Source organism: Apteryx rowi, unplaced genomic scaffold (assembly GCF_003343035.1).
Source record: "Apteryx rowi isolate R43461 unplaced genomic scaffold, aptRow1 scaffold_847, whole genome shotgun sequence".
NCBI classification, from domain to species: domain Eukaryota; kingdom Metazoa; phylum Chordata; class Aves; order Apterygiformes; family Apterygidae; genus Apteryx; species Apteryx rowi.
Window position 1 is genome coordinate 180,113 of NW_020451146.1, and position 27,647 is coordinate 207,759.

The 27,647-nt window shown below is 47.6% G+C and overlaps 1 protein-coding gene across 1 annotated transcript in view; it reads right to left on the reverse strand.

Moving 5' to 3' along the window:
• The window catches only part of IFT172 (intraflagellar transport 172), a 46,624-nt gene that overhangs the window by 9,157 nt on the left and 9,820 nt on the right, over positions 1-27,647 (reverse strand). The window contains exons 6-39 of the mRNA XM_026090063.1: positions 26,798-27,012; positions 26,578-26,701; positions 25,430-25,525; positions 24,370-24,531; positions 22,406-22,459; positions 21,708-21,811; positions 20,972-21,057; positions 20,384-20,496; positions 17,285-17,452; positions 16,837-16,973; positions 15,964-16,071; positions 15,342-15,426; positions 14,921-15,013; positions 14,508-14,585; positions 13,335-13,583; positions 11,930-12,008; positions 11,420-11,540; positions 10,831-10,975; positions 10,669-10,758; positions 10,134-10,231; positions 9,002-9,137; positions 8,806-8,922; positions 8,043-8,185; positions 7,248-7,341; positions 6,930-6,994; positions 6,622-6,802; positions 5,976-6,085; positions 5,407-5,536; positions 4,703-4,801; positions 4,232-4,341; positions 3,649-3,712; positions 2,783-2,869; positions 744-860; positions 146-256 (exon numbers count right to left, since the gene is read on the reverse strand). Of these exons, the coding sequence (XP_025945848.1) occupies positions 146-256; positions 744-860; positions 2,783-2,869; positions 3,649-3,712; positions 4,232-4,341; positions 4,703-4,801; positions 5,407-5,536; positions 5,976-6,085; positions 6,622-6,802; positions 6,930-6,994; positions 7,248-7,341; positions 8,043-8,185; positions 8,806-8,922; positions 9,002-9,137; positions 10,134-10,231; positions 10,669-10,758; positions 10,831-10,975; positions 11,420-11,540; positions 11,930-12,008; positions 13,335-13,583; positions 14,508-14,585; positions 14,921-15,013; positions 15,342-15,426; positions 15,964-16,071; positions 16,837-16,973; positions 17,285-17,452; positions 20,384-20,496; positions 20,972-21,057; positions 21,708-21,811; positions 22,406-22,459; positions 24,370-24,531; positions 25,430-25,525; positions 26,578-26,701; positions 26,798-27,012 (3,969 nt within the window). The remainder of the gene's footprint in view (positions 1-145; positions 257-743; positions 861-2,782; positions 2,870-3,648; positions 3,713-4,231; positions 4,342-4,702; positions 4,802-5,406; positions 5,537-5,975; positions 6,086-6,621; positions 6,803-6,929; positions 6,995-7,247; positions 7,342-8,042; positions 8,186-8,805; positions 8,923-9,001; positions 9,138-10,133; positions 10,232-10,668; positions 10,759-10,830; positions 10,976-11,419; positions 11,541-11,929; positions 12,009-13,334; positions 13,584-14,507; positions 14,586-14,920; positions 15,014-15,341; positions 15,427-15,963; positions 16,072-16,836; positions 16,974-17,284; positions 17,453-20,383; positions 20,497-20,971; positions 21,058-21,707; positions 21,812-22,405; positions 22,460-24,369; positions 24,532-25,429; positions 25,526-26,577; positions 26,702-26,797; positions 27,013-27,647) is intronic.

Genomic DNA, 27,647 nt, shown 5'->3' on the forward strand with positions numbered 1-27,647 from the left:
CCCTGCTCTCACTTCTCTTTCCCCAGCTTGTGTTCTTCAAACACCTTCCATGTCATCTGGCCAGAAACTGGTTCTTCACCTCCCCACAGGAGTTGCCTGGGATGTTGGAGTTTAACAGGTAGTGGTGGCCCAGGCCCACACTCACCAAATTGAAGAGAACATCACGCAGGTCAGCCCAGCTGGAGTAGGCCTCGGCACAGTTCATGCCAGATGCATTCACCATCTCCACAAAGAGACGCTTGTAAATGTTGAAATTCTGCAACAAAAAAGGAGAGAAATCTTGAGGGAGCCAGAAGGGGAATCAGTAAAAGTTTGGAGCACTCCTGCTGTCAAGCACAGGCTGTGGGAATGGCAGCTCTGCACACAGGCTCCTGGAGCAGCACTGCTGCAGGTTGCTCATTGCAAGGGGTGCTAAAGCACAAGGCAGGGAAATTGGGAAGAATGCTCCTCCAGCCAGCACTCTCAGAGATGCAAGCATGGCCACATTCTGGACTTGGTGGCTAAGGCATTCAAAATGAACATGAGGACTCAAAACCCTCCAACTCCTTCCCAGTGGAGAACATGCCAGGGGACTGCCTTTAGTCCTCCAACTGAGGAGCCCCTGGAAGAATCCATAGTGGGGTAGAAGTAGCTTGGACACCTTCTACCTGGCAGTCCCAGCTCTGGACTGAAAACCTGACTCATGTAGCATATCATATCACACTCTGGCAACTCACACTGGGGTGTCATGCTGTCTTCATTACCTGTGGATTGGCAGGTGCTCCATGGTGGACATACAGGCTCAGGGCTTTGTCCCAGCTGCCCTCCCGGATAAGGTGGGTTGCATACAGAGCTACATACTTGTGCAAGACTTTATAGTTCTGGAGAAGACACACAGAAAGCAGTAGCATGAGATTCACAAACTGAATGCTTGTCACTAGGGAAGGGAGGCTTAAGATGTGTACATACAAACCCATGGGCATGAGTCCCAATGAGTGAGGCCAGCATAACCAGACAAAATCACACTGCACACAGCAGATTTGGCTTTTGGTTTGGGCCCCACATGACATCCTGGCTAGCTGATGCTGTGCTGATCTTTCATTTGTGAAAAATAAAGCTGTCTTTCAGCTGCTCACCACTTGCCAAAGGAACACTGTCAAATATCTAAAGGAAGCAGTATCTCCACAAATGTGGCACCAGAGGTACCAATTCTAAACCAGCCCCTCCTATCCTGCGAAAGAATGAACACAAACACGTGTTGGACTGTAGACTTTCAGAATATGTGAGGCCACTCTAGTGCCTTTTTCAAAAGCTGTCAGATCTCTGAGACTGTAGGACTCCTTGGAGCACTGCTCATGTATACTGTTCCCATAAACACTTTGCTAAAAACTGACTGTAGTAGGCCTTGGAGAAATTCTAACTTGGGAAGAACCTGTTTCACACAGGCCTAAATATGCTAATAAGGTGAGGAAGATGGTACAAAAGATGTGCAATCCTGTCAGAAAAAAGACCAACAGAAGCAAGTTTATTAAGCAGAAGAGAGACCAGAGCCATTATGATACAGTTAAAAAGTGAACACCCAGACCTGGATGCTGGTGAAAGGCAAGGTACAGGACAGATTGAGATAAAGATCAAGTCTGAAATGTAACTTGTTTTGATCAATGTGACTTTTTTTACGTGACTGTATAATCACTGTGTAATAGCTGAGTCAAAAGTCATGAAGTTCTGCACTGGACATGAAGCAAGGTTGTGCTAACATCTTTTTTTTAGAGGTATATATGTACTAACATCTTCTTGGAGTAAGTGTGTTAGTGTGCTTGACTGACAATAAACTTGGCTGAGCCTTTGCCATTATATTGAGCCTGAGGTCATTCTTTACAGAAGAAATTTAACACTGACACCTGATAATTCAAACACCAACATGGAAGTCTCCAAGATTACAACTACTACAGCAAACACCATTCATATCACTAGAGAATACTGATGCAAAAAAAAAAATCAAGTTTACTGTAGCAGAACCCAAATTCAGGTTACTGGTTACTCCATTGGAAACAAAGTTATAAAAATACAGTACGACACATGATGAGTGTTTGCCTGTTATCAGTGTTTGCCTGAAAGATTAGCTGCATTCTCTGTAGTTATTGCAGACTCCTTTCCCAGGGGTGGCCCTGTTGTTCGCTCTGAAGCAATTCTTCACTTTAAAGAATCAACACCTGCCCTTAGTTTAGCTCCATTATCAATAACCATTGAACACAAACAAATGCTCAAAGTAAATGCTGGTACTCTAGAGCATTCTTCTCCTGTTATTGCATTGTATCACTGTAGCACTGTAAAACAGTTTCATTTTAATTTTCTCCCTTTTTATTATTCTGTTGAGGTCATTTTGATACTTTTAGGTCAGCAAAAATGCAAAGATGTCAAATTTGCTTTTATGATGAAAGAGTGACTCATTTCAACTGATACCAGGTCTCTAAAGAACATGTAGAAAGAAGGGTTTCTTCTACAAATGTCTTTGCTTCCATGGTGCCAGTTTCTTCTAGCCCAAACAACTCATTTAGCTCATTACAGTGTTCCACTAATCATAAAATTTAAACCCAATATGCTTCTGGGTTTTCACACTTCCCTGCTAGGCCAGACTGGACAAGATAGGGACAGGGGAGAGGTGTTTTTTAAGCTGCTGTAGTGATTCCCCACACTCCCCACAGAAATGTCTTCTCCACTCCTGCCCACTCATCCCTGCTAATCCTGCTCCCCAGAGCCAGGGCCCCACCTCTGTCTCTTGAGGGCTCACACGGGCACTCACCTGCTTAGCTGCAATCTCAAGGCACTTCTCCCATTGCTCCTGCTCTGCATACATGTCCAGAGCAGCCATGACATCTATTCCCACCAGCTGGGGATGGAAACAGCCATAAATTCACTGTGCAGGCAAGGTTTCCTACCAGCATCAAAGTAGGCACCAGTCCACCCAGGTCCTTTCTTTGCATACACACAGTTCCTCCCCCTCCACGGAAGCACACATCCAGTGTGACACATCTGGTATATAGAAGCCATGACTCATAGGCACATACAGACTCCCAGCCTATGGGCATATTCAGATAAAAGCCCCATGACAAAGACTCCAAGGACCTGGGCTCCCCAGCATAAGAGAGATATGGAGCTACTGGAGCRAGTCCAGCAGAGAGCTAAGATGATGAAAGGACTGGAGCATCTCTCATTTGAGGAAAGGCTGAGAGAGCTGGGCCTCTTCAGCCTGGAGAAGAGAAGGCTGAGGAGGGATCTTATCAATGTGTATAAATATCTGAAGGGAGGGTGTAAAGAGGATGGGGCCAGACTCTTCAGTGGTATCCAGCGATAGGACAAGAGGCAATGGGCACAATCTGAAACACAGGAAGTTTTGTCTGAACATAAGGAAAAACTTCTTTACTGTGAGGGAGATAGAGCACCGGAACAGGTTGCCCAGAGAGGCTGCGGAGTCTCCATCCTTGGAGATATTCAAAAGCTGTTTGCACAGGGTCCTGGGCAATGTGCTCTAGGTGACCCTGCTTGGACAGGGGTGTTGGACGTAGATGATCTCCAAAGATCCCTTCCAACCTCAACTGTTCTGTGATGCTATGACCTGCACAGATCCTGATGTTGCTCCCTGGTCTGTGGGACATCCCAAATACATACCGAATCTACCTTTCCTTGGTTCTTTAGATACTCCTTGTAACGCTGGTCCACATACTCCTCTGACCTATTGGGCAGAAAACATCTTAATAGACAGCAAGACTAATAGTGCCTTGCATAGCGCAGAGGCTGGATCTAACCTTGTCTGCTTTGGCATAAAGAGGACTTACAGCTGTGCCACATCTTTCTGGCCTGCTGCTGGGAGCATAGGTATAAAGGAAAAGAAAGGGCCTGGACAGTTCCATGCAATATAATGTGTGAGGAGAGAAAGGGATCACAGGATTTTCAGGAAGGAAACGTGTGCAGGAACATGACAAGTGAAGGGGATATTGAGACAGGACAAAGAAAACGGGGGATGATGACTCCTCCGGGATATGTGGCAACAGAGCAATAGAAGAGTGTCAGGATAGTAAAGGGATGGAGGGCTTGGGAAGAGCAGCTGTGGAAGATGTGTCCTGTAGAGCCTGGGAAGGCCCCAGTGGGGAGAATCCAGGGTACTTGGGGCAGCAGGGCAAGACAGGACAAGGGATCATCAGGGGGTCAGAGGGGGAGAAGGAAGAGTCCATTTGAGGAGGGAAGGGCATACCTGGGGTCCAATTCCTTGGCCACGCGTTTGGCCTTGTTCCATTCCTCCCCTTCAATGAAGGCATCAATAGCTTCTCGTATGAGGTCCAAGTTGAGGTAGAGCTCTGCTGCCTACAGGGCCAGAGAAAGTCCAATGGGGTGGCTGAAATGCCACAGGCACCCTGCAGCCCAGGCTGGAGCTGGTGCTGTTGGAAGTGCCCAGCACACAGCAACAACAGAAAGTCTCTCCCCAAAAGATTAACCCCCTTCTCTGTTTCCTGCCTCCTCCCAAGGCCTGGATCTCTCACACCACCCCAGAACTCAACCCCTTTCCCTCCTTCCTCCTCCCCAATGACTCAGCTCTGCCAGACTCTCAGATAGGGCAATCCACCCATCACCCCAGGATGTGATTTGGCCTCCTCCCCTTGTATACGGTTCTCTCTTCCTGTGTCATTGCCTCTTCAGCACTCCAGGAGCAGAAGCCAGCCCTTACCGCACTGTATTTCTTCATGGCCACCAGCTGAGGAGCCACAGTCCGTGTCACCTCCATACTCTGTGACTGGCCCAAGAACTTAATGGCCAGCTCAGCTGCCTGTGAAGAGAAGTTGTCAGCAGCACAAGTGATAAGAGCTGCCTGAGAGAGGGATGAAGTTGGGAAGAGCTCAGCCCCAGGCCTAAGACCGAGCATCAGGACCATGTGAACTATGGGGGAAAGGGAAAGAGAAACGACAGCCCACTTCAGCAATTTAGAGGAACAAAGCCCAGCTACTTCTACACGTGGGATATCAGACAAGGACATGACTGTTGCTGAAGTTGGTGCAAGGGCACAGTTACTAGTGTGAATGAGAACATAACCCACAGGCTCATGGACTGGGCCATGAGGAGAGGGTGCTGGTCTAGCCATCAGCTAAGTCATAGAGCCCAGCTCTTTGGTGCAGGGAGATATGGCCACAAAGACACCTGCATGCTGCTGAAAGTGGTGCCAGAGCAAGGGTGCCAGCACAGTGCAGGTTAAGAGCACAGCCCATCATGGCTCAGAGAATGGTGATGAAGAGCTCTCAGACTCTGAGGCACTGGACCTTGCAGCTCCTCTCTTGCACCCTGCACTGAATGGACTATCTCTGGGATGCACTGCAGTTTGTGGGAGACCTCCTAGATAGCAGAGCAGATGAAGGGACTCATAGCCCCTGACAATACCTTCAGCAAGCACTTCTCCATCAGGACACTGTTGCTGGGATCCTGCACCTTCAGATAGCAATCCACAGCCCTGGCATATTCCCCAGCCTGCTCCCACTCCCGTGCCTGCTCCAGCAGCCCTTCTGTTCCTCTGTAGGGAGCAATACAGACTGTGAGCAAGACTGGGATGCTGCCATAGAGATCCTGTAGACAGCACGTAGGGAGCAGGGCAGGAAGGCCCACAGCAGAGGTGAGTCAGAGACCTCAGAGAGGAGAGGAACGTGCACAGGCAATGCTGAGGGAGAACTGGTTAAGGACCCTGGGGAGATGCATGAGCAGTGTAGGAGACCTGGGAGATCTGTAAGTGGCAAGAAGACACCTGGGAGACCTCGGATGGCAACAATAAGCTTGGAGTCTCCCAGGGCAGGCAGGCAGGARGATGGGAAACCCATGCAGGAAGAAGTCCAGGACCCTCAGGATAATCTGGATGTCAGGGATCCAGTCAGGCTATCTCTGTGAGGGGTCATTGCAATGGCCCAGGGGAAGAGCAAACTGTCTGTTACCTGAAGCCCGACCCCAGCATTTCCCACCTGGAGCCTTTCTTGGCAGCCTCCCTGCTGCACTCCTCCTGTAGTGCTTCCAGCCGACTAGGCACATATTCCTTGCAGATCCGCAGGGCCTCGCTCCACATGCCAGCCTCCTGCACAGGGACACCAGGGAGGAGAAATTTTCACCAGTTCACCAGGATCCACCACACTCCTGCATCACACAACACGTCTGGCCATTCAAGTCATCTTGTCACAGGACCCACTGGGAGAAGAAACCATGGCAGCATCATCTGACCGCTTCCTCCCCCAGAATGGCAACTACGTCCATTCATTCACCCAGGTTACCGCAGGAATGCTCCATCTATCCCAGCTACCTCTGCAGAATGGGCACTTACAGTCTCCAAATGCAACCCATTCATGTTATTCCTGAGGACCACCCGTAGCCTTCTGGTAGGATACTTCCTCTCAGAGCTGGGGGAGAGCCAAGTTATGCTGTGAAATCTATACCAGTGCAGTCTTCTAAGAGCAGGCCAGAATGAAGATCTATTAGGAACCACCTGAGTAAATGGTTTCTCTTTGGCTACTAAGCTGACATGGAGAGCTGGGAGCTGGATTTCACTCCCTCTCCATCCAAACTGGGTTCTCAGGCAGTGAGGAACACAATGATATTGCCATAGTCTACACTTACCTTGTAGTATTTTATTGCCAGTTCAGGTCTCTGTGCTCGCAGGAGGAAGGCCTCTGCTTTCTGGAATTCTCTCTGCTCAAAGGCAAAACGTGCTTGTCCCACAAGCACATCAGCCACGCTGTCTGGGTCATGAGCCTCAGCCACACGCTGTGCAGCATCCCAGTTCTGGTTGTGCACAAACCTAGGAGAATTGACATGAGATTTAACAAGAGGGGCAGCAAACAGCAGACAAGTGGTGGAGGAGCAAGCAGGCTGGCACCATATGGGAAGAGGAGATGCAACAGGCCAGAGTGAGGAAGGATACGTACATCAGCACTGCCTCCTTGGGTTTCCCAGCTTTAATGAACTCTGCTTCAGCCTCTTCAAACTTGCCCTAGGAGAGAGGAAGGAGTTTCTTTGTACGCCTTCCTGCCCCAATACCAACACATGATTCTCTGTACTTACCACGAGGCAAAGCATATTTATGAAATAGAGATGTGTGTGGAAGCTCGGGGCTGCAACTGTGGAGCCTTTTGGGTGAGCAGTGACTGCAGCCATATAAGTGCCTCCTGGGGCAGCCTTTAAGGAAAGCTTTTCAATTACCTGAGTGACCAGGGAACTACAATCTATTCCAGGAGTAAAATTACCTCATCTTCTAGGAACATGGCATACTTTAAGTGGATCTCTCGCATCTTCTGCTTCATGGAGAGGCGGGCCAGCTCAAAAGCAAATTCAAAGACACTGCAGTGAAAGAGAGAGTGGGGTGAGAACAGGACTATGTGCTGTGAGGGCATGCCTTCATTAAGATCAAGACATCAAGTAGAGGACAAGACACTGTCAGAGGGGAGAGGAGAAGACAGAGGGTCCCAAGTGAGTGGCCACTGCCCATTTCCCCTTCTCCTGACCAGAGAACAGGAGCTGTTACAGTCCCCACTAAGGAGATTCAGCTCCTTCACGCCTGCTGTTAGCGCCAGAAGTCCTTGACTCAACCCTAAGAGGTGGTCATGAGGCTCCCAAGAGCCTGGTAAAGTGGGAGAGCTGGAGGGGAGCAGCAGTAAATGGCAGTGCAGACATGGCTGGGCAGGTGCAGAGTGGGACCAATCCTCTCCTGGCAGGCAGCTGCTTATGATGACACGAAGAATATCCCCTCCCAGGCTTCAGAGGCTCTTACAAAGCCTCCCTACTCAGGTTAAAGGGTAAACTGCTTTTGTCTGTCCAGATCAGATTTTACACTTGTGAGACTAACAGGTGGACAGGACTCATCTGGTAATTCCTCTGTGCCAAGGAAGCAGATTACCTGTGTGAGGAAGTGCAGGTAAAGAGGGATAACATGCCATATGCTGGACCTGCAGCTGCCATGTATATATAAATATTTTGGGCTGTCCTTTCTTCCTGAGATCGGGTAGACAGAAGAGGAGTGTTGGGCTTATGAACTTGCTTACCCACTGTCTGCTGCATGGTCAATGGCCATCTCCAGAAGTCCAAATTTACTGAGGAGTTTCACAGCTGCCTCTCCACCCAGGCTCTTTGCCCACATATAGGCCACATGCTTATAGGAGTTTGCCCCACCGTGTGCCTTGGCCACCTATCCAAAACAAAGAAAACTGAAGGACTCAGTGCATCTACCTCTACCTCAGCAGGCTGAGCCAGGGGTCCCCTTTCATATGACTCCTGTACTCTTGAGGGAGCATCAGAAACACCTGCTGTCTCCTGAAGAACTCTTCTGTAGCCACCCTGGACTGGGGAGAGTGAGACAAAGGCCTGTAGGGCAGAGCACAGGGAGAAGAGGCTGCTGCCTCCTCAGCAAGGCCCTTACTGGTGTTAGGTCAGCAGAAGTGATCCCCGGCAATATGTCCACACTAGAGGGGAGCAGTGCTGGGGAGGGGTGCTACAGAGTGGTTAGGGGCAGAAAAGTACTTCTGAGGTACAATGCTGTGCAGTGGTTAGGAGCAGAGCACCACCTGGAGGAAGGCAGTGCTGCAGAGTGGCTAGGGGTCTAGCACTGCTTTTGGGGTGCAGTGCTGCAGAGCAGTTAGGAGCAGAGCAGTAGCACAAGGGCCTCCAAGGTGTGCCACCTGCTGAAGCTAAACAGTGTACTTCACGTCTTCAAATTTTGTAGTGAATAGAGACAGAGCAATTCCTACTGGCACCCTACAGTCAAATCCTGGCCCTTGCAGGGTGGGATAGCTGTGAAGTTATTATTACCCTGTAAGCTTCATCCCACATATCATTCATTCTGTACATGTTTACTGTGGCCTTCCAGTCCTTAGCTTCTAGGTAGTGGTACTCAGCCTCCTGTAAACGTCCCTCTGTCTCCAGCTCCTGCAATGAGAGACAATGAGTTAGTGACACTCTTGGCCCTGCTTGGCACAGCTGATCCCTTGCCATGACCTGTGCTCACCTTGCCCAGGTGCAGGTGAGTATCACTCAGTAAGTCCTTGTGGTATTTGGCTACCAGGCAAACCATCTCATCATACATCTTACACTTCTTGTACATGGTGATGGCCAAATCAGGTTCATCTACGGTGATATACAGCCTGGGAACACAAGCATGTTCATGTGGCTCAGCTAAGGATGTGATCACTCCAATGCAGTCCCTCTGTATCCTGCCCAGCTGGGATGGAGTCCGGGGCACATTGCCAAAAGGCATGACTGTGTGTGCAGCCTGACTCCATCCATACTTATCAACCTGTGTTCTGACCTGGAGAGAGCCCCTGGGCTTGTGACCTATTCTCATCTTGGCCTCCAGCCTGAGGCTGTCAGTCCAGTTGGGATGGCAACTTGGCAATGTCAGCAAAACTTTCTCATATAGGCCACCAAAAAGATTAAACCCAGTGTGACCTTACCACCTGTAATGCCTCCTCTCATGTGCTGGACATCCTTGAGATTAGGTACCACAGCATCAAATACACAGCTTTGCTGTCCCTGTACATGCTAACCTTATTGCATTGTTTAAATAACCTAGTACTGACAGCACTACATATCTAGACGGAAAACATTTCACTTTCCATATCTGATCCTGAGCTGGCCATGCCAGATCAGACCTGGCACCCTGCAGTGGGGAAAAGCCTTGCCACATTTCTGCTGCTACATAGACAGCCGTGCCCCAACTGGATCTCCTTTGTATTGTGGTGGTCAGAGATTGTCAGTCGTGCCACCTTGGGGCTTGTTGAAGGCAGCTGGCCCCTTCCTTCCCCCTCCAGCCCACCTGACCTCTGGGACTCCTTATGTGTGGCCCTAACACCATCCTTCCCTCCCCACCTCCAGCCCCAAGTCTCCCATGACATGTCCTTTTCGCAGTTCCCTGTCCTAACTCTGGCTTTATATCCCCTTAGATACACTAATAGTTCAGTGAGTTCTCTTCCTAGAAACTTTGCTTAGAGTATCAGCTGGAGGTCTCTGAGTGTGGAGAGAACATTTCTGACCCTTTAAAACCCTAGCCCCAAACTCCACTCCCACTCCAGGAAAGGACTCCTTGCTACAGCCAGATTCTCAGGGTGCAGTCTTGGACTAGCACCAAGGAAGATGCTTACCTCTCTGCTTCTTTGTACTTGCCCTGCTTCTCCATCTCTTGGGCTTGGGTTATGTAGAGCACAGACACATCTTCCTGACTCATACACCTGATTGCCACCTGCCAAGAGGAACATATATGCAAAAAGCTCCAGCACACTGCACAGCAATGTCCTGACACATAGTGACCCTTCTCACAGCACCGAAGATGGAGAAAAGCAATCTCCATCGCACTATAAACAGATACATATGCTACAGCCTCTGCAGAGAATGGGCAGTCATTTGTCACTGTGATCAAAGCATGCAGAACCAAGTCCCCTGGAGAGTGCTATTTGTGTCACAGGTGCACCCACATGGGGCTGCTGAAGTAGAAGGGGGCACAGACAGAATGCAGGAGCTGATCTCTTACTGGCTGCTAGATGTCCCTGCACTGATCCTTTGGGAAGAGGGCTTGCTGCTCAGGTGTTAGGGCAAAAGGCACCACCACCTCCTGATGGAAGACATTGCACCACTCAGAAGCAGGGCGAGGTCCGCAGAAGCTTTTGCTTCTGACACTACCTTGTGAGCCTGTTCCCAGAGTCCGGCCTGTGTGTACATGTCAATGGCCTCCTTGGTCTGGTCTCCTTTGATGTACAGCTCCTCTGCGACCTGTGGGGAGACAACCATGGTCAGCAGTCCTAAGGGACCCAGAGAAGTGATGACTGTACTCTGTGGTCTCACCTGATACTCTTGCAAGGCTGCATAGTGCTGGGCGATCTTGAGATAATATTTGGCTGCTGTCTGTTTGTCCTGCAAGTCCAAAATGTAGATAGCCTTCTTCCACTGCCGGGCTCCCAAGGCTGCCTCAATGGCCTTAACAGAGCACCTAGCATCAGAAACATAACTCTTAACATAACTCTTTACAGCCAGCCAGCACCCATCTCTGCCAGCTGAGCTAAGCCAGGGAGACCAAAGTGGGCTGCTGCTTGAATCTTCTTCCTTCAGCTGAAGCAACAAGACAGACCTGAATAACTTCACAGTATCAGCAGAGAGTAAAGGTCTGGAGCACTGACAGAGCTAAAGGGAAAGAATGAAGAACTAGGACAGCAGGGAACAGCGGATCAGGACTGAGACACCTTGACAGAGCTGTGGAGAAAAAACTATGGTTGGGCCAGCAGAGACTGCACGTAAGTATTAGGGGCACTGGCAAAGCTGGGATAAGGGGTCTTACTCAGCATCAAACAGCCATGCTGATTTAAACAAACTAGATCAACTTCATGGCCTGCCAGATTATACTGCTGCTGGTTATACAGCCTTCACCTGCTCCCACCTGGCTTCAATGTAATGGTTAATGGCAGCATCCAGCTGTTTCTGCTGCACCAGATGGTCTCCCCAGGCCTCCTCCAGCTTCACAACTTCCACAGGAAATGCCAGGCGAGCCAGCTCCACCGCTGTAAGGGGACATGATAGCTGTTATGCTGAATCCAGCAAGGAAGCAGAGCTGTGAGGCGCATGTGGGCCTCGTTGTGGGGCAAGGGAGGGAACTGTCTAACCCACTCCAACTCCAGCAGGGCAGCCCTGTGATCTGGACCCTGTGGGGAGCCAGACCAAAATCATGCTGGTGCAGTCAGCATGATCAAGGCCTTTGGAAGAAGATCCTGTCCTAGGGCTTTGCCTGCAGGCACAACTATGTGAGAACCCATACACTGAATGAGGTGATATACGGAAGTTCAGAGCAACTAGGCCACTCTGCACTCCAGGGTAATAGCTCATGTTGCTAGCAGGCCAGAGCACCTGGGCTCCTGCTGGGGACAGGGGAGGAACATATTTAGCACAGTACCTTTCAGGTAGGCACTGCCCTTGCAATAGCACTCCAGAGCCTTCCGTGGGTTCCCGACCTTCTCAAACAGGTCTCCAGCCTAATGACAAATACAAGCTGTCAGTTTCCAGAGCCACTGTCTCCCCATACCACCATGTACCCTTCCAGCCCCATGTACAGCTGTCAATCCTGTCAGACCACCCCTACCCACAGAGGCTTCTCCATCAGCTACGACCCCCCCCCCCCCCACTAACCAACAGCATGGGGATAAAGGGAACTTCTTGGAAAGACAGCATGCGCTGAGACCATTGTCCTCTCTGCTGTCCCACATGCCCCAAGTGTTTTTCTGGGGTCTCATCTTCTAACAAGATAAAAGCTTTTGAGACAACCTCTCTTCTCTTTGCACAGTAACTTGTGCAGTGACAGCCTGGTCTGTGACCATGGCCACTAGGTGCTCAGTTATGCAGATGATCATACTGGTGCCCTGGGAGTAAGCAGAAAGGGGGAGGCTCAGCTGCTTGCAGCAGAAGGTTTTGACCCTGTAGGAAAGGGTGGCAGCCAACAGGGTGGGATGAGGCTCAAAACTTGTAGAAGTCAGAACACAACATAAGAAAGGCCATCCTGGAAGACCAAAGATTCAATTCCTTCAGTATTTTAATAGTGGCTAAAGCACATGTCTATGGAAAGATTATAAGAATGGAGAAGCTTCACAACAGCCTTTCCTCCATTATATCTATCCATTTCTGATAATCTGTGCTGCAGAGGCTTCCTGAGTTCATATCATGATGCCCCCACATCATCATATTTAATGGCCTTTGACAGACTTTACTTCCATGATTTGTCTGATCACTTTTGGACTATATATGCTTTTGGTATCAAAACATCTTGCAGGAATGAGTTCCACAGTTGCTTTTTAAACTAAAGACTTAAGAAAAGGTGGCAGATTTGGAAGAGCATAAAGTTCTCTTGAGTCAAATGAAATGGTCTCTGTTTCTCTTCTTTAGCTTTTCCATTTAGACTATCCTCATATGCAAGCTGTAGCATCATTTATTATTCTACTATGAAGAAGTACTGTAGATTCTCACAGTGGTATGTTTTCTGTTTAATTAGCAGCTCCTTTCCTGTTGGTTCCTACCTTCCCAGGGGACTGTTTGACTATTGCTGAACACTCAGCTGATGTTTCAGAGATGTCATCACCAATGACTTGTGATCTTTTCCCTGACTAATAACAGCAATTCTAGACCTCACCTGTGTATGACAGATGCAGTAAGGATTTCCTCCCAAGTGTTATCTGTGCATTTATCAAGATAGAATTACATCTGCTACTTTCCAGCCCAGTTCCCCTGTATATTGCAGAGGCAGAAGATGGGGTAAGAAGTTTGACACCACTAAGTAAGAAGAAGGCCCAGTGGGGTGGGCCACTTACCTGTTCATATAATTCCCCTCTGATCAGTGCTGTGGAGATCCTACTGATGACATCCCCATTGGTCAGGAGCTCATTCCTGCTCACGGCCAGCCGTGCTGCCTTGGCTGGCAGCCCTGCTCGCAGGTATAGGCTGATGGCTGCCAGGTAGTCTCCCTGTCCCTCCTGGACCTCCCCAGCCTTCTCCTCCTGCTGCGTATCCAGCAGCCACTGGTAGTAGCCCTTACGCAGCTTATCCAGCATTGGGTGTCCCTGTTGGGAAATGCAGCATTGGTTGACCTGGGCAAGGCAGGAGGTTGTCCTGCTCCTCCTGTGGGCTCTGAACAACTCCTGGCACCAGCCTCATTGCTGCCCAGTTAGATTAAGCAACTGCAGTTAGCAGAAACTACAGCAATGCCAGCCCTGTACCACTACACCATTCGTTCTCTTCTGAAGCCCTGGCTACTCTTAAAAGAACCTCAGTAGCTTTCTCCCTTACTACTCACCCAGGTCTGTACTTCCACCAAAAGCAACCTCCCCTTACATTCCCTTTGTATCATCTTAGACTATTCCAGACCCTTCTCTGTTTTATTCCTTGGCTGTCAGATGCAAGAACCACTGATCTTTTTGTTCCTTGTCTGTGGGCAACTCTGGCTAGGGCAATCCTGCCTGGACCACATCTCTGAGGCACCTTGGCTCTTGGTCCATGTTACACTGCATTCTAGGAAACAAAAGCTCTGGGTTGGACCCAAGATCCATCTACTCCTAAAGCCTGCCTCCTGCCATTCTAACAGTTGCCTTGTTGACCACAGCATTTGCTGTGTTTTAGGGGCATCAGGGATATCCACCACACTTCCTTTTAAGTATTGCAGTTAAGTCTCTCACACCCAAGCCTCCACAATTGCACCTTGTTCTCCCATTCCTATCACCTGCTCTGGACTCTGATCCCTCTTCCTGATGGCATGGCACCCTCACCCCTCCAGCAGTCAAGGCTCCTTCATGCAATAATCCCACCACCTGTAACTGAATTAGATGGAGGACCTTCAGGGCAGGCTCAGAGTCTCTTTGGGAGCCCCTCTAAGCAGAAGTGAGGTCCTGAGAGGGCAGATGAAGAACACCCAGACTGYGATAGCACTCCCAACTGGCACACTTATCAAGCAAGCCCAGCTCAAAGTCCAGTGTAGGAATATTCTGTACCTTGGCCTCGGCGACCACAATGCATTCATCCCACATGTGCAGCTCCTGGTACATGTCCATGGCCTCCTCTGTGGCATTCTGTGTCAGAGAGCAAAGTGTCACCCTGGGCAAGTCTCTGTTTAGCAGACACATTGCCATGAGGATCCCACAGTGGGCAGGGTTAGATGTGCAGAAAACACTTGACCAAATGGACCATCCCCTTTACATGGATATACATCCTTCCCTTATCCTCCTCCCTGTACCTCAGGGCAATTCTACATCAGAACAAGCAATCTCTCCTTCTACTCCAGGGCACAAAATCATCTCCCAGCAATAAGCAACCTATTCCCTCTCTGTTTTTTTTCACATCAAGGCACAAATCTTACTGCCCACAAATAAATGAGACCTTTTCTGCTCCTGGTCCCTTTACTCACTTGTTCCAGGAAGATCATCTCTGCCAGCTTGTAGTTCTTCTCTAGCATGGCCAAGCGGGCACGCACCAGGTAATGGTCTGTGCCATCCCCGCCCTGCAGACAACCACAGTTAGCTCAATTGGTTTGTAGGGGTGAAAGAATGGGCTCTGGATTTGCTACAAGGGAGGTGATTGCTGGTGGGGTCTGCGTCATTACAGAAACCGAAGATAGATGAAAAGTGACAAGACAGGAGCAACACTACGAAACGGCTAGCCAGAAGAGGGACCTGGCGGGCCTGGATGAAGAACTATGTCAGCAGTTCTTACATGACAAAGCCCTGGTCTGTAGCAGTATACTGGAGGACATGGACACAGAAGACAATGTGTATGCAAGTGTTTGCAGGGAAGTGGCTGCCCTGCACAGCAGACAAAGTTTGACTCACATGCTCTTGAGCTGCCTTATCTGCAATGGCATTGGTTTCATGCAGAAATCGAGCTTTTGCCATGTTGCCCAAAGCTGCAAAGCACCTGGGAAGAGCAAGGCAGTTAGTTGCCAGCAGGGGTTCATTACCTACCTTTAGTTCCAGAAAGGAAAATCAGAGTCTAGGCAGCAGTCCCAGCAGTGTGATGTGGAGAGGTGCAGTAGTGCCACTTCATGAGAAGATTTTGCCAAAACCAATGTTCAGATCTACCCTCTAGCCCTGCTCCACGGGAGAAGCCATGGACATGACCAATGTCCATGCTTCAGTCTCTTAGGCTTCAGAGCTCCTCTGACCTTGCCTATGTCTGTCTGCCCCCTGCAGCCTCGCTATGCACTACTTTGTGTTGCCATCAGCAAAAATTTATGCTACAGAGTGATGTCTACCTGTCCCTAGTTCTACTGTTAGTGTCTAGGATGAAAGGACAAAGTCATTGCCTGGAATAGAGAATGCTCCATTCTCGAAGGCAGTGAATCTTCCAGGCCACACAAAAAGTCACATCCTTAGTTAGACTCTGGTTTCTGTGAAGGATCCAGAAAAGAGAGTGTTTAATCTAGTAGAAAGAACTTTTGACTCCTTCCTGTACCTCTCTGCAATGTGCAGCTGTCTAGCTTCCAAAGCCAGCCTGCTTAGGGTCTTCCACATGGCTTCGGTCTCCGTGGACATTTCCAGTGTCTCCAAAAATGCAGTAGCCCTTAAGACAGAGAAATTTGCAGATTTTCAATAACAGAAAAGAAGAGATCTCTGAAGAAAAAAAACTAGACTGAGACAGGAGCTTCCAAAGAAGAACTGCACTGAAACTCAGTTATCTAAGAGCTCCCTATCTGGCCTAAGTTACTTAGGAGACATGTGGTCACCAGAAGGCTGTAGCAGTGTGGGCAAGTCTGAAGCGTTCAGTCTGAAGCAAGCCCTGGTGCAGAAAAAATCTCTCAAGAGGGATTAATGCTGTGAGCATGTGAAATGTTCTTCCCTGGTCAATTTTAAAGCCAGGTAACAATGCCAACCCTGCCCAGGTGCCTACCATGACCGCTTCAGACAGCCAGCTTTTATTCTGCACAAGCAGGCCAGCTCCTGTTTCCACTCAACTATTATCATCCCTGGAGGGGCAGCAGCATGAGCACTGAAGCGCCATTCCACATCTGGCTGCTACTGAAGACACACTTATTTACTGCAGTGAGTGAAAATTGCCTGCAGTCAATTTCTGTCAGTGTCAGCGGAACCAGACTGGCCAGACTCGTCTGAAACCATGGAGCTCTGGGGATGACAATGCAGAGTATTCACTCTTGAAGGAATCTGCTGCACATTACAGCCAGACTTAGCACCAACATCATGCTCAGAGCCTAAACTTCAACTCTGCACGGAAAGCCCTGCTGGTGTGGTTCATGGATTGTTGACCCTCAGGTGTCTGTTACATGAAGCAGACTAGCTGCCATCACAATGCGGCATATCTAGCACTTACCTGTGGTAATCCCCATCATCAATGGCAGTTCCAAACTCTATAAGGCCTTCATCCAGGGTATAGGACACAGTGTTCACACCTTCAGTTACTATCACTTCAGTCTTCCCATCATTCCTTTCCAAGTCTACAATATCCCCCTGAAAAGAGTACCAGCTATCAGCTCTGCTGAGTTAAAGTTCTGCTGAAGGAGCTCACACCTGGGCGACATTGTCCTTACCTCAACAGAGGGTAGCAAAAAGCCATGGAGTAGCTCCTTGTTGGAGAACCTGTCTCCAGGTTCTGCCATAGATTTCTGCCATGGAGTTGACAGATGGCCTCATATCCTGTCCAGGAGAAACTCAGTTCCCTCCCTTCTCCCTTCCGCAATACCACTCTGCCTAATCCCACACCTGTGACCAAGAAGTAACAGAAAATACTGCTGGAGAAACCAAAGTCTCCAAATTTTTACCTTCAGAGGAAACATGGTGACTCGCTCTGGAGCATCAATGTTATACCAAATGCAGAGGCTGTTTCTGTTCTGAGCCACCACCACATCACTGCCTGGAACCCACTGCACATAGGAGCAATAGTTCAAAATAGTAGTCTTGGTGCTTCTTTCAATGTCATAGAGTTGCAACTAAATAGGGAAAGAGGAGAAAAAGACTCAGCTGGGCTCATGACTGCGCTGCTTGCTCACAGGAACATGATAGGAACGTCTGGCAAGAATCCTGCAAGCAGCTATTACCTACCAGGAATCAGACTTCTTCAAGACGTGTAGGCAAACTTCCACACTGTTAGTATTTATGCATGTTATATTTCAAGACCTACGACATTTTTTTTTTAACCCTTGCAGTATTTTAATCAGCATGCTCAGATCCTGCTTTCCTTGTGCTAAACATAAATATATAAACCAGAATATGCCTCATACTACTTTAGTTCCCTCTCAATTGAAGAGTTGCAATGAAGTAGCATCTCAGAAATACTCTGAAGGAGGAGAAAAGGAACAGATTTTGATATTGGACTACATGGTCAAAGACCTCTAGTAACTGAGAAGTATCATCTTTTTCTGTATCAATTTATAATCATATTGTGAATATCTTCAGGTACATTCATGGTTCCTAGGAGAAGGGTCTCTTGCACCCTTCATGCAAAGGCATTCCTTTGCAGTCCTGGGCTGAACTGTCCATCCTAAGTAGAGTCTTACCGCATGAACTGTTGCTAATAAGGTGAGAAGGTGTCTGTTTGTAGAATACACAGTCCTGAACCAAGCTTGATAACTTGGAAGATGTAACCTGACAAGTCATAACAAAGACGGATGATGCCTTGTGACTTAAAAGTGCTAGATTGTGTCTGCTCCTCCTCATAATTGTCCTCACCTAGCAAAGATGAGAAAGAGAGAAAGAAGATGAAAGATAACTGTACTAAGACTTATGATATGCCACAGGAAGGAGAGGACAAGAAAGTCCCCATGTTGGTCTGTACTGAACTGGTTGGAGAAGGACGTACAGACATAGCTTGGGAGAATCATGTACTGTCTGATCTGGACTGGTGGCAATGTTTGGTGAAGGCGTGGGCAATGGACCCAGATCTGTCAGCAGACCTCTCCTGCTGACAGGTCTGAAAAGGAACCTGAAGAGGCAACAGCAATCCTGGTGATGYCACTGAGATTCTTGCTGAGATAGATAGAAAATTAGAGAATCCAAATGTAAACTGAGGAAGAATACAGAAATAAATACAAAAAAGTTGTGCTGCTGGGAAAGTTCTCTCTTCTCACATGATAGGACGTATATAGCCTTGTGGTAACGTACATACCACTCACAAAAATGACATACGAGCAGCTCAGCAAAGAAACCTGGGGCTCCTGCCTGAAACACGAGGGGTGAAGTCACAGTTTCTTGAGATGAGGACAGCCAAAGTGGAAACATTCTATTGCAGACTGACAGTTCCTGGTGGAATTTGGACTCTGGAGCAATTAAAACTATCTTGTGATGAACTGCAGTGGTTATGGCCAGGGTCTGCCATAGCATCTGGGGTACCTGCGTGGAAATTCTGGATGTGAACTACACCACTGTCAAGAAGGCCATGCTCTCTTCTCTGGAGACTTTGGTGACAAGAGGAGCAAATGAAGTTAAGCAATCAAGGGGCCTTACATTCAAAATACTAAAGAGGGTTTGACAGTGAGCTGAGTGGAACTGTAACACAGTTGATAAATATATCTTGTCTGCTGAGCTGCTTAAGCGGTATCTCTACAAGTAAATTAAACATAGCTAGGACATGAGGTGAGTACCCACAGAACTTAATCATACTGTGAAACTTACTGCGATTTTGGGCATAGCTTTGTCCGGGGCTAACTAGCACTCTCCCAGTCAATGTTCAGTCATAGTCTAGGAATTAACGCAAGCCAAGGGTCATATCGGACAGGCTATTCGGTTGTGACTATGCTGTTTTGGAGAATTAGAGAGTTCATCTTACACACATAAGCTGAGCTGTTGCAGACAACAGCTTTTTTTTAATTTACAAGTGTTAATGCAACATTAGGTTCCTCATACTGATATTCACTCACTTGCCTCAGTCTCACAGCAGAAGAGTCTACTCATTTTCAGAAGTGAAGAGATGGAGCAAGATATCTAGCAACTAGCTTCCTATCTTATTACTGCTGAGTACAACTAATGAGTTTGGGGTTGGCATTGGGCTGTTATCATGGCACCTAAGACTGGGATAACCTTGTCTTTGAACTTGTGGAGACTGTTCTGAAACACATTCAACCACTAGTGCCTAGACCCTTTGCTGGTGCAGTAGCAGAAACCATGCCTTCTGAGTCAGGCAGGGCTGACTGGGTGTTTCAATCCATGCTGAGTCATCTTCTTTAGGAGATCCTTTTGCAGCTTTAGCTCCCAGTCTTTACTAATCAGCAGTTTAAAGAGCTGTTGCTCCAATATGTGGCCTTCACCAAGGCAACAGAGGCACTTGAAAGTCCACAAACAGGATATATTTCTCAGAGATGGTGTCAGCCTGGAAAGTTATTTTAGGAGAGCAAAAAATTAAGTCTCAGTAGGTGGGAAAGGAACTAGGACTGGTCAAGAGCAAAATTCAGAGTGATATCAGAAGCAGCAGAATTTTGAGAATGAACTGAAAGGCAGTCACAATACCAGCAAACCTACAAAGTGTTTGGTCTCAACTAGATTCTGTCTTGACCAGGCTGAGTATGCTGTCCTTTCCACACATAGTGTCAGAGGTACACTGTCCTGGCATTCTGGAAGAGATTTGCATGACTGAGAGGTAGTGTGCATTTTTATGCAAAGTGTGAACAGCTGTAGCTATAGCTTGAAACTAAACATACAATGCTGCCAGCTCATGCAATCTGAACAGGGTCTGCCTTCTTCAAAGGAGTGGTCAAAAAGTCACAGGTACTTCAGGATGAGTACCCTGTCCTCATGGCAGTACTGATTCCAGCATAATATCAGGAATTATGTGTTCCTCATCTCCTTCCCTGCACTCGGGCATATCTGTCTTTCCCCTCCCCATGCACACCAGCTTGCCACACTCCCCCCAGATGTGTCTGCCTCACCCTCATCTTCTTATCCCTGAAGAGTAGCTTGTGGCCTGTTTCATTCAACTCCAGCCATTCAATCTTGCTGTCATGGCTGATGGTGCCAGCATTGTAGCCACCAACAAGGTCAACTTGGAAATGAAAGAAAAGAAACAGTGTAAGTACCTAATATACCCCAAGGCACTGAACACCTGATACTGTCCCATGCAGAGCAGGTGTCTGGGACCTAACTGGGGCAGGATCCCATGGCAAACACACTGTGACATGAAGGGTAGACTGCAATGACATTTTATCTTGGCACCTTACCAGCATCAGTAACTCCCTCCACTCTTCTGTGAGAATGCACAGAGCACAGGCAGTGCAGGCAGCAATATCATCATGCTGAACTGCACAGAACCTCAGGTCGAAGACACAGCCACAGATACCCCACAGCTGAGTCCACACCAGACACTTAACCTGGCAAAAGTAGGGCAGCCTGGGCTCTAGTGATTTGCTGCCTGGCAGACTGAATGCAAAGAGGGTCTTTAGGGATATGCTGTCTGGCAGAGCGGATGCAAAGGAGTCAGGCAGGCTGGGAAAACAGAAGAGAGGGATGTTTACATTCACCTGTTGCTATAGTCTTGATGTCTATCAAATAAGCCAGTCTCTTGTTCGCCTCCACGCCTCTCTGCCGTCTTTCATTGATACGAACACTATTATTTGAAGGGAATGATGACTGTTAGCTTTACTACTCTCTAAATCCACAAGACCGAGTCCCGTCCTCTCCCCACAGAATTACCTGCAGTTTCCCCAAGCACATGGAGGCTTTTGTAGTTCTCTGACCCAGTACTTACGGCTGCCTCAACTAAGAACAAACCTTTCTGCTTCACGACTCTGAAAGCTGCCTGAATGACATATGATGTTTCTTCTTCAGTGCAGCCCATGGTCCTCCCCTCCCTCCTCTTGAATAAGAAAATGCCATTTCAGAGGGACAGAGGAGGTCCCACTGGCATCTAGAGTCCCTGTTAATGCTATACTAGGACCAGCAGGATGCACGGATGCCTGAATATGGGCACAGGAGGTCCCTCTTCAGTCAGTTGCCAAGTCAGGCTTCAATAAGCATATATCAGAGGAGAACGGGCTCCTGACCTTCTAAAACTTTACACCCCTTAAATGTAACTGAGCGATTAAACCCCACTATCGGTCACTGCCAAAAGCAAATTGCTCAGAGAGCATTTGGTATTATGCCTTCAGGTCCCAGAATCTGGGGGCTGTGTCCTAGAGAACGGACACTTCCAAGTGATGTCCAAGGTCACTCTCAAAAAATGCTTGTACTGGTCACACAGGCAGCCTTGACACTCACCTGACAAGATGAGGGTTCATGAACTCTGTGCGGACAGACCCCAGGATGTCATTGCTTCCATATTCCACCAATGTCAGCTCCCCAGCATTAAAGATCATGCAGACCTGGAAGAAAGAGGGGACTGTACTCCCTGTGCTTTTACTGAAGAGCCAGGTAAGCAGACATATCTACCAGCAAGGTGTACAGAAAAGCATTCTGCTGCACATAAGTCTAAATTCACACCCTCTGGGATGAGCAAGGAATTGTCCTTGTCTTCCTGTGGTGACTGCTAGCTTCTTCAGGCCTGGGGATTTTAGTTCTGTGCCTATCAGTCCTGCAGAAGGAGCCAAGCTGTCATCCTGACATTTATGAGCTGATACCTCAGCTCCTCCAGATTTCCTTGCCTCGCCAGACAAAGCAGGATTCCACCCAGACAGCTAACACATCCTGTTTTCTGTACCTCTGACATCCATATTTTACTGCTCTTGMCTCCTATGGGGGCATGACTTATAGAGTCCTTATACCAAGTTTGTTCTATACCTGGCATTTGGGAAAGGCAAGCATGGGGAGGAAGAAGATCAGAATTTTCAGGGAGAGGTTAAGTCCAGGAAACAGCTGAGGAACAAGAGTTTCCAGAAGCATGGTTGACACTTTCCCCCCCAGTACACACACTGCTCTACTCACCATTAAGGGGTAGCATCCTGTCCCATCCAACTTACATTTTCATTGTCAAAGAAGAACTTCTCATTCCCTCCAGATCCTTGCCAGGCTACCTACAATGCAATGGCATGGAGTGAGCAAATGTCAGGCTGACATCTCTTGCAGAGGACCAAGTTGCAGGCATCATGGTCTACAGTGCAGCTAGTCATGGCTCATTGACTTCCTGCTAGCACTCAGAGCAAGCAGAAAGAGTCCAATTCTTACTAAATCTCAGTTCTCAGACCTAAAATCTCAACACTGCTTGCATGGAAATAAATTGTGCCATTCCCCCAGCAGCACAGATAAGCCTAGCCGCCCTCTCTCAACTCCCAGGACAAATAGCAAGAATTACATTGCACAAGGGATCATGTTCCAGCAGTTCAGCTGTCAACACTGTAATTCAGTCATTCTCAGTTTGCAAGTGCCCCGCTCCCCTCTCCTTTTTTCAACAACCTCTCCTTTAAACTCCTGTCCTCTTTCTGCAGCATCTGATTGCCTTCTGGACAAGAGCCTTTTAGGTGACCAGTGTACTTCCTCTAGCCCATTCTTTCACAGGCACCTCTCTGCCCTCCTCCAGGCTACCTTTATGATAAAAAGCTCCCCCACACCTCCTTTGCCTCAGTAAATCTACTCCACAGAATCAGTGCCACCACTTGTTGGGGGCAGAATCTCCACCTCACATCTGGCTGAAACCCTTCTCTTTTACGTCCTTGTGTGGGGTCATGTTAGCAATGACTGATCAGCGTAGTGCCAGTGACAGACCAGTTGATCCGGCATTTTGGAAGAGCACTAGATAATGCAATAGTTACTGTGATGGCAACAGGCAAGTGGACAGAGAGGCAGAAAACTGAAAGCCAAAGCTGCAGCTGTCCTTTCCCTCCTTGAGCAAGAGCTCCAAGTCACTGCTTCAACAAAGCTCCTGTGAGACAACAATTGGTAAATGGACTACTTACAACCCTATTATTAGTAAGTAATACATATAGCTGTGTGAAAGAAAAAGTTCTCTGTGCAGGATGGTGCAGAAAAACCTCTGAGATTTAGTCTGTTTAGTCAAGATGGATTACCAAGCAGCAGTATCCTCCAGCTCAAATCTGTAGTCAGGAGCAGAGCTAGCTCCCAGCAGAATCTAGCTCCCGGATAGATCGATTAGCACACAGTTAGCCTGATTAAAAGTATATGCTACCTCCGTGAACAAAGCAAAAGCATCCTGAGGCCCAGTTCATACTTCTGTCAGACACTAAGACCTATTGCCAACATTTCACAGTCTTGGCACATAGCCTCAGCACTCAGTGCACCATGAGCCTCAGGGTATGGACAGCTCTGTATGGATAGATCTGTTCCAGAAATGGTACTGCAGTGATGGATAGATATTTTTTAAACACAAGAATATTCATACATTCACATCTGGACTGTACAGATCTACAGAATGAAGTTTTGAGCCCCCCAATACAAGAAAGACATTGATAAACTGGAGTGAGTTCAGCAGAGAGCCACTGAGATGGTTGGGGCTAGAAAACTTGCACTGTAAGTGGAGGCTGAAAGAACTGGGCTTTCAGGTTGAAGAAGAAAAGGCTTAGGAGAGCTGTAAAAAGACAGAGCCAGGCTTTTTTTGCAGAGCACGGTGGGAGGATGAGAAAATGGTTACAAACTAAAACAGGGGAGATTCCAGCATGACATAAGGAAAAAGTTTTTCCCCATGATGACAGTCAAGCATTGGAACAGGAGCCCAGAAAGACAGTGGGATCTCCATCCTTGGAGGTTTTCAAGACCTAGCCGGATAAAGTCCTGAGCAACTAGGTCTGAATTTTATGTTCACCCTGCTTTGAATAGGAGGTTGGACACAAGACCTCTCAAGGTCACTTCCAACCTGAATTATTCTACGATTCTTTGAAAATAAATGTATCATTACCATGCAGAAAACATATTCTTTGAGTTGCAAAGTTAAGCATTTGAAACTCAGGAAATGCCAGAGGTTTTCCAGTACCTCACTGAGCTTGTTGGAGCTGATGTCACCCAGCAGCAATGTGTCTGAAGTATGGGCCACCAGATATCTCTCTTTCCCTAAAATCTTCACCTCATCAATTTCATAACCATAGTGGGATTTCAACACAACTCGAGTTCCTGTTGAGAGGTTCTTCACAATGACCTAGAGAAAGTGGGAAAAATATGAGGCCTCTTTCCATGCAGAGAGGAAGAAGAACACTCCTTGCCCAATGGAAGATATATGCAACGGAGGATATTTGGGTATTTAGATGTCCCCTGCCAGCATTTAGTTCTGTTTTTTAAAGAAACCTTACCATCCCTTCTGTATGGGGTGGGCATTGTAGTAGAAGTGTGGGACTCTCACTTCTGCCATTTAGAAGTTCCTAGCCCAATCTGGAGGACTACTCAGGCCCCCAGGGATGAGTCACCCTCTGGGAGTCCTGATCTCTCTCCACTGACTACAGAGAGTGCCTGGACTGCTAGCCCACCCTTATTATCTAATTTTGAACCAGGGAAAGTTGGCTGAGATCAAGCCACTTAAGGAGCCTGCATTTTGCATAGGGGTACCCCACACAAATTTACAAACTAGGAAACAAACTCCATTTTCTCTGCCCCCAGTCAATTTCTGCCCAGACTTTACCCTGACCCTGAAATATTCCCTATGCCCTTCCCAGCAGGTTGCTACAGACAAACTGTAGGTGATGATATGAATCTAAAATACTTCCTCTGGTAATTTACTGTTCTGATTTCTGAGCATATTTTTCAAGGCAGTGTGACTGCTCTAAAGGGAAGAGGGAATGAAATAAATGGACTCAGAGAAATACACCCTCACTCTCAACTCTTTTAAGTATAGTTTTATTGGATCTGAAGCCAGCTACTACAGAATTTACACAGCCCCCCTCAGATGATTACAAGGAATCTGAATGACTGGGCTAAGGACTGGAAACAGATAGATGATGGACAGGAAAGAAGCTGATGGCACCAAAAACTCCAAACACGTCTAGTTTTAATGAACATCTTATTTTAATCAAGAGACATTACTTCATCGGATAGTCTCTTACCTGGCTTGGTCCCACATATGTCATTTCAAATTTATTTTTGTAAATGCTTCTGCGAAGGCAGCAGTCAAATTGTTCAACTCCTCCACACAGAGTGCCCTGGGGAAACAAACACAAAGCACACCGTCAGTGAATTCTGTTAAGGAGAGGTATTCCAGGCCCCACTCACATGAAAGAGATCAGAGGTGAGACAGGAACCAATAGATCCTGGCTCCTGTGGCGAACAAGGACCAAGGACCCCATATACATAGGGATCAGCCCTATCTTGACTTTCTGGAGAGAAAAGAGAGAAAGATTCAGCGATACTCAGAGAAACAGAGTTTACCAAATACTGGCACATACATGGCAGAGAAAGAAAAGGAGTTAAAAAACATCTTCACCCTAATCTTCCCCATTACCCCTCTCAGTTTGCCACTCCTCCCTCTCCCAACTTCCCAAACTCTTTTCCCTTCCAAGAGAATCCTTCCACCTTTATCTCTTTCTTTATGACATCCCCAAACCTTTTGGTCCCCTTTCACTGTTCTCCCATATCATACCCCTTCCCCTTCTCTGCAAGCATTCATCTGCTCAATTAATTTTCTGTTTGAATATATTTTAAAGATTCCTGATTTTGTTAAACATAAAAAGATGCAAAAACAATTAAAGAGAAGTTGTAAATGGCAATCTCTCTAAATAATTCTTTATAGGGACAAATGCAGGGCTTTAAAGAATCATTTAACTTAATATAGAAAGGCAGACCAAGGCTCATTGGCTGGAAGTAGAAGAAAAAGAACTCTGAACTGAAAACATGGCTCGCAATCATGGAGTATAAGGAACAGTTCAGTTTTTACACTGCTTCTCATAGATACTCAGAGGAAAGAATGCTAATGAGACTGCTCTAGAGAAGCTATGCTGAACTTTTTTATTATGCTTCTGCAAAAAAAAAAGGAGGACTGCTGCTTCCAGTGAGCCATTACGCAATCACACATGCTATTTTTCACTCTCATACTCTTCACATAGCACATCTGAATGCAGCAGTGTCCCTTGACCTACATCTCAGCCCAGGCACGTGACCACTCTCAGCAACCCTCCCTGCATCACCCTATTCTCAGGAGCATGCATGAGACTGTGCCTGGCACACGACTCATGGGCTCAAGACTGATGATACAAACCACACAGATCCGTGAACCATCCCTCTTCCATGCTAAAGCTGTGATGGTGTAGAGGTGAGCTATTTCTTTGGGTTTGGCTTCCTCCCAAGCACTGCGGCGTGGACTCCAGTTCAGTACCCTTAACCTGTCAGAACAGATGAGAAAGCACAGACATGAAGAACTGTACATGGTTGAAAGAGAAAACGCTATAAAGGGGAGACTTTACCATCAGGCACCATACCTATCATAGCTGCCAATGACGACAGCCTGGCCACCAGGACTCGTGGCTGCTGTGGTGAATTCCTTCTCTGAGGAGTCCCGGCTATAGTCAAAGGTTTGAATCACATTACCTTCCTTCCCATAAGCTACTATCTTCTTGTCACAGCCTGCAGCCACAATGCTGTTGGAAGCCCAGGCAAGGGCATAAGGAGGACAGGGATGCGTCACCAACTTACCCTACATTAGACAAGAAAGAACATTCTGAAAATAGCAATGGTTCTATCCCCCAACTGGACTCTATAGTCAGCTATCATAGTGAGACAAGTACAAGGCCCTTTGGTAAAGTCCAGCTCATGGAGGTTGCTTTGTCTGCCTGTCCCAGTCTGTAGGAAGGCAGACAGAAACCAGAACTGAGAAATGCATGAACTATCCCATTCATTTATCTAGGAGAGAAGATTTCTCCTGTTGGTAAGAAGACCAATATCATTAACTAGACTAGGATGCAATCTTAACCCAGCAGAATAATTCTGGGGCTTTCAGCATATCATGCTAGACAGCATACATATACAAACTGCTTCACTTAGAGAGGAAAGATCTGAGTGGAAATAACATTCCCTTCACCACAGCTTAAAGCGCAGAGACTACTTCTGGAGAGGAACAGGAGGCTCAGGAGAAATGCTGGGTGTCCAGAGTATACTGTCAGTAGAAACAGTGAGAACTTGGGATGGTGTGACAGTGTGCTCCTTTCCCCCCCCATGTGCTCTCTCCCCCTCAACCTGACCTCCCTGTAAACGGCACGTAGGCAGGGGCTAATTGAGCATGCGCCAACTAAGACTCATCTAGCATGCAAATAYGACTATGAGTCAATCATC